This window comes from Suricata suricatta, chromosome 9 (assembly GCF_006229205.1).
Source record: "Suricata suricatta isolate VVHF042 chromosome 9, meerkat_22Aug2017_6uvM2_HiC, whole genome shotgun sequence".
NCBI lineage: Eukaryota > Metazoa > Chordata > Mammalia > Carnivora > Herpestidae > Suricata > Suricata suricatta.
Genome location: NC_043708.1, coordinates 565,364 through 571,141, shown reverse-complemented (window position 1 = coordinate 571,141; position 5,778 = coordinate 565,364). Strand labels below are relative to the sequence as shown.

General features: G+C 66.8%; 1 protein-coding gene across 1 annotated transcript in view; it reads right to left on the bottom strand.

Moving 5' to 3' along the window:
- Positions 1–244: 244 nt before the first annotated feature.
- Positions 245–5,778, bottom strand: part of AHNAK2 (AHNAK nucleoprotein 2) — a 13,371-nt gene continuing 7,837 nt past the window's right edge. Inside the window, exon 9 of the mRNA XM_029950762.1 lies at positions 245–5,771. Coding sequence (XP_029806622.1) covers positions 697–5,771 — 5,075 coding nt within the window. The 3' untranslated portion in view covers positions 245–696. The remainder of the gene's footprint in view (positions 5,772–5,778) is intronic.

Below are 5,778 nucleotides of genomic sequence, written 5' to 3'. Positions count from 1 at the left end.
GCCTCTGCCCTGCTCTGTCCCCTGCTGCCTTCCCGGGGGGCCTGGTGACGGCGTGGCCACATTGAGTGCCTGCCCTGCACCTCCTTCCTTTCAGTCTCTCCCAGCTGCTGACTCAGAGAAGGATCTGAGGACACACGGGAAAGCGAAGGTCCGCTCCCAGGCGGCCCCAGACGTCACCTAAGGGAAGTGGCCGAGGTCCGAGCTGGGCATGTGTGGGGGGCACGAGCAGAACACAAGCCGCGCAGCCCGTGCATCCTGTCCTTTATTGCCCACCTGGGGACAGCCAGGGGGTTCCACGGGTAGCCTGGCGGCAGCGTGTGCACACAGGGGCTCAGGAACCGCGCGTGGGGCGTGCAGGTGCGGGACGGAGGCCCCCTTGGCCCGCGGCCGGAGCCCCTGCCCCAGAGGCACACAGCATCCCGCAGGCTGCAGGAGGCCGGGCAGTGAGCTTGCAGGGGAGGGGCGGGCAGAAGGCCGCCAGAATGCACCAGACTCCACCTGACACGGGACAGGGGCCACAGCAAAACTACGGCACCCTCGGGCCGCTCACACCCTGCACGGCCACCACCATGGGGGTCCCCGAAATCCTCCCGCCCTGCAGCTCAGTCCGCGGACGGGAGCTCTGCGCGGCAGGGCCTCGGCTTCGCGACTCCATCCGGGCGCCTGTCCTCGGGGAAGGGTCCCCCTGCCCGGCCCTCATTTGCTGCGGGGCCTGGGCGGGGGGCGCTGGCCGGAGTCTCCGTCCCGCTCCGGCTGGGTCAGCTCGGGCCTCTCCGCGGAGGCCACCATCGCCCCCCCTTCTCTCTGCTCTTCCGGGGAGAAGCTGTCTCGGGCATCGAAGAAGGGGCCCACCTCGTCCTGCAGACTCCGCTCGGCCGGACGCGCCTCCTCCTCAGCACTTTTGCTTTTCTTGGTGGGGGACGAGGAGAACCCCAGCTTGGGAAACCGAAACCAGCCACTCTTCTCCTGCGGCGGCCGCGCCTCGGGCTGCGTCTGGACGGGAGCCGGGGTCGGGGCTTCGGCCTGCGAGTCAGCGCTGGCCTCGGCGACCGAGGCGGAAAACCCGATGCTGGGGAGCCAGAACCGGAACAGACCGGAGGACCTTTTAGCTTCTGCTTTTGCTCTGGGGGCCCCGTCGTCCTCTGCCAGGGCGGCCGCCTCCCGGCCCTCTTCCAGCGGGAACTCCTCGTCGGAGCAGCTGTCTGCACGCCCGTGGCCAGAGGGGAGGTCAGGAGAGACGGCGGGCAGCCCCGGCACGTCTACACCGGGAGAGATGATCTCAAACGGCTCTCCGGTGTCAGGCTGGAGGTCCCCAGACACAGGCTCTGCTCCTGGGGTGACTGGTTCATGAAGGTGCCCTCGTGGCCTAGAGTCCGCAGTCCCCAGGTGCACCTGCGGCCTCGTGCTGGGCTCCGGGGCCCTCCCCGTTAGTAAGGAAAACCCATGAGGTGATTCGGGGTCCCACGAGGGGCCCTCGAACTCCTGCGCAATCCGGGTGGGAACAGCCTCCGGCCCTGAGAGCTGGGTGTACAGGGCTGTCACCGTGCTGTGGACGGCCACCTGCCGGCTCTCAGCCTCTGCGCTCTGAATGTGCACCCTGACCTTACAGATGGGGGCGGCCTCCGAGGAGGGGGCCGCGGGGGCCGTCAGGACGCCGGCGCTCTGGCCATGCAGGGCCGCGTCAGGACCGCGCTGTGGGGACCGCAGCTCTCTCACGCTGGGCACGAAAATGTCAGCCTCGGAGCTGGGGGCTGGGAAGCTGAACCTCGGAACTTTTAATTTGGGGAACTGGACGGTGAGCACAGAGTCTTCCCAGACCTGCCCCACGCTGACCACGGACACCTGGGCTGGCACCTCAGTACTGGAAGCCCTCAGCCTGAGAGGGCCTTCGGGCCGGGAGGGCGGCTCCTCTGCCCCCTCGGTGCCGCCGGTCGGGCCCTGCGCTGCTGTCCCTGGGACGGGGGGCTGGCCCGCTTCTCCTGGAGGGCCCCAGGTCTCTGCAAGTGTCCCGCACCACTGCAGGGGGAGGGAGCCTGTGCCTGGCCGGACCCGACCCTCGGCAGCAGGGACCTGAGGCCCTGCGCCCCGCTGCAGAACACCTGCGGGACAAGCGGCCTCAGCGCCAGCGGCTTCCAGGTCCGCATCAGCCTCCAGGGGCCGCAGGCACTCGGCTGTCTCCTCCTCTGCCCCAGGAACAGGGGCGTCCTGACTCTGGACGTTGGTCGGTGCCTCTCCCTCCCCGGGCGCACCTGCAGCAGGTGTGGGCCTCTGAGCCCCCAGCCCTGCAGACCCAGGCCTCTCCTTGGGGGGACGCCTGAAGCTGGGCAGACGTAGCCCGGGTATTCTGAACCAGCTCTCCCTGGGGCCAGCCGCAGCGCCTGACGCCTCACGCTCTTGGCTGCACTCCATGGGGGACCCGGCATCTGGCGCAGTCCACACCACCGGCAGGGGGACTTCCGTTGAGGGGGTCGTCGCCTCCCCACAGAGCAGGCTTGGCGGGCTGTCCCGCAGGGCCAGGCCGGGGGCGGGCAGGCTCACCCCCACTGTGGCATTGCCAGCTCCAGGCACAGCTTTGATGGAGCTGGCACCGGGAGCTTGGGGCTGTGGGGGCTGGAAGGTAATTTTCCCACCTTCTGGGGGCCCCGATGCTGCCGCTGCACCCCACTCCCCACCATCTCCGTCGGGTCCTGCAGTGGAAACCCTCATTCTGGGAGGGGAAACCTTCAGTCCAGCAAGGGCAGGCACTCTGACCTCTCCCTTCTCCCCCTCCTGCCCAAGATGCACATCCTCACGCGCTTCTGTACCGGAACCCCCTGGCAGGGTGTTGAAAGCCAGGCCCAGTCCAGCGGATGCTTTGGGCTCTGCCCCCGTCTTTGGGGACCAGCGGAAAGAGGGCAGCTTTAGCCTTGGTGCCTTCACAGGACTGCCCTTCCCCTTAGGCACGGCGTCTTCAGATGGGACTTGCTCTGCAGCCACTGCTGACGTCACCACGGCACCCACCTGGCCCGCTGCCACCGTGGATACAGACACACTTGCTGATGGCAGCGGACTGCCTGGAAGGGGGAGCCCCGTGGCATCCCGAGCCGAGGAGTACGGCCCCGACTCAGAGAGGGGCGGGGACAGGATGGGTGCCCATTCTGCACCTTCGGGCTCCAACTCACCGGGTCCCAATGGGGGTAGTGAAAGCCGGAACTTAGGTCGATGAAATTTAGGAAAGGTCACCCGGCCAGAAGACTCCGAAAACACTGCTTGCACTGGGCCACCATGACTGTCAGGATGGGGGACCAAAACGGTCTCCACTGGCAAAGTCACCTCCAAATCAGGGGGGCTCACCTCACCTTTGGTACATGTCACGTCCACTTTGGGCACATTGATGTCCACCAGGGGTGCCTTGAGGTCCACCTGGGGCACACAGAGGTCCACTCGGGGCGCCTTGAGGTCCACCTGGGGCGCCTTGATGTCCAACTGGGGCGCCTTGAAGTCCACTTTGGGCATCTTGATGCTAGGCATGTGCACCTTGGGCAGGTGCCCTTTGAGTCCGGCTCCTGCTGAGGCTTCCTGGAGCTGCCCCTCGGGCACTTGGCCCTCCTGCAGCTCGACGCCCAGCGAGGCAGGCTTGAGCTCCAGGTCGGCAGATGGCAGCTCAACGCCCACATCACCGGTCATGCCGTCCGCCTGGATGGAGGGCAGGGACACGTCGGCCTGGGCCTTAGGCAGGGACACGTCCACCGAGGCCTCCAAGGACTTGCTTGGCGCCGAGGCACCGAAGGATGGCATCTTGAACTTGGGCATCTTGAACTTGCTGTCTCTGGGGGCCGCCTCCCTGTCTCCCAGGGCCAGGTCACCCTCCAGCTTGGCGCCGGGTGCCCTGGCATCCACCTCCACGCTGGGCAGAGTCACCTCCACGGTGGCGGCGCTCAGCTCACCTTTGGCGCCCTTCACGTCCACCTTGGGCGACTTGAGGTCCATCTGGGGCGCCTTGATGTCCACCTGGGGCGCCTTGACGTCCACCTTGGGCATCTTGATGCTGGGTACCTGGACCCTGGGCAGCTGGCCCTTGATCCTGGCCCCTTCTGCTTTGCCTTTCAGCCCGGACGCTGACAGGTCTCCCTCGGGGAGGGACACCTCCACCTCTCCCCCAGGGAGGTCGATATCACCAGTGGGCAGTTGCACCGCGCCCTCTGGCGCTCGGATCTCGCCTTCGAGGGAGGGCAGGGTGGCCGCCACGCCAACTTTGGGCACGGGCACGGGGACGTCCACGGATGTTCCCAGGTCTTTGCTTGACACCGAGGCGCCGAAGGACGGCATCTTGAACTTGGGCATCTTGAACTTGCTGTCTCTGGCGGCCGCCTCCCCGTCTCCCAGGGCCAGGTCACCCTCCAGCTTGGCGCCGGGTGCCCGGGCGTCCATCTCCACGCTGGGCAGGGTCACCTCCACGGCTGGGGCGCTCAGCTCGCCTTTGGCGCCCTTCACGTCCAACTTGGGTGCCTTGAGGTCCTCCTGGGTCGCCTCGAGGTCCACCTGGGGCACATGGAGGTCAACCTGGGGAGCCTTGATGTCCACCTGGGGCACCTTGATGTCCATCTGGGGCGCCTTGAAGTCCACTTTGGGCATCTTGATGCTGGGCATGTGCACCTTGGGCAGGTGCCCTTTGAGTCCGGCTCCTGCCGAGGCTTCCTGGTGCTGCCCCTCGGGCACTTGGCCCTCCTGCAGCTCGACGCCCAGCGAGGCAGGCTTGAGCTCCAGGTCGGCAGATGGCAGCTCAACGTGCACATCACCGGTCTTGACGTCAGCCTGGATGGAGGGCAGGGACACTTCGGCCTGGGCCTTGGGTAGGGACGCTTTCACCGAGGCCTCCAAGGACTTGCTTGGCACCGAGGCGCCGAAGGATGGCGTCTTGAACTTGGGCATCTTGAACTTGCTGTCTCTGGGGGCCGCCTCCCTGTCTCCTAGGGCCAGGTCACCCTCCAGCTTGGCGCCGGGTGCCCGGGCGTCCACCTCCACGCTGGGCAGGGTCACCTCCACGGCGGGGGCGCTCAGCTCGCCTTTGGCGCCCTTCACGTCCACCTTGGGCGCCTTGATGTCCACCTGGGGCGCCTTGACATCCACCTTGGGCATCTTGATGCTGGGCACCTGGACCTTGGGCAGCTGGCACTTGATCCTGGCCCCTTCTGCTTTGCCTTTCAGCCCGGACACTGACACGTCTCCCTCGGGGAGGGACACCTCCAACTCTCCCCCAGGAAGATCGATATCACCAGTGGGCAGTTGCACGGTGCCTTCTGGTCCTCGGATCTCACCTTCGAGGGAGGGCAGGGTGGCCGCCACGCGAACTTTGGGCACGGGCACGGTGACGTCCACGGATGTTCCCAGATCTTTGCTTGGCACCGAGGCGCCGAAGGACGGCATCTTGAACTTGGGCATCTTGAACTTGCTGTCTCTGGCGGCCGCCTCCCTGTCTCCCAGGGCCAGGTCACCCTCCAGCTTGGCGCCAGGTGCCCGGGCGTCCACCTCCACGCTGGGCAGAGTCACCTCCACGGCGGAGGCGCTCAGCTCGCCTTTGGCGCCCTTCACGTCCACCATGGGCACCTTGAGGTCCACCTGGGTCGCCTTGAGGTCCACCTGGGGCACATGGAGGTCCACCTGGGGCGCCTTGATGTCCACCTGGGGCACCTTGATGTCCATCTGGGGCGCCTTGAAGTCCACTTTGGGCATCTTGATGCTGGGCATGTGCACCTTGGGCAGGTGCCCTTTGAGTCCGGCTCCTGCCGAGGCTTCCTG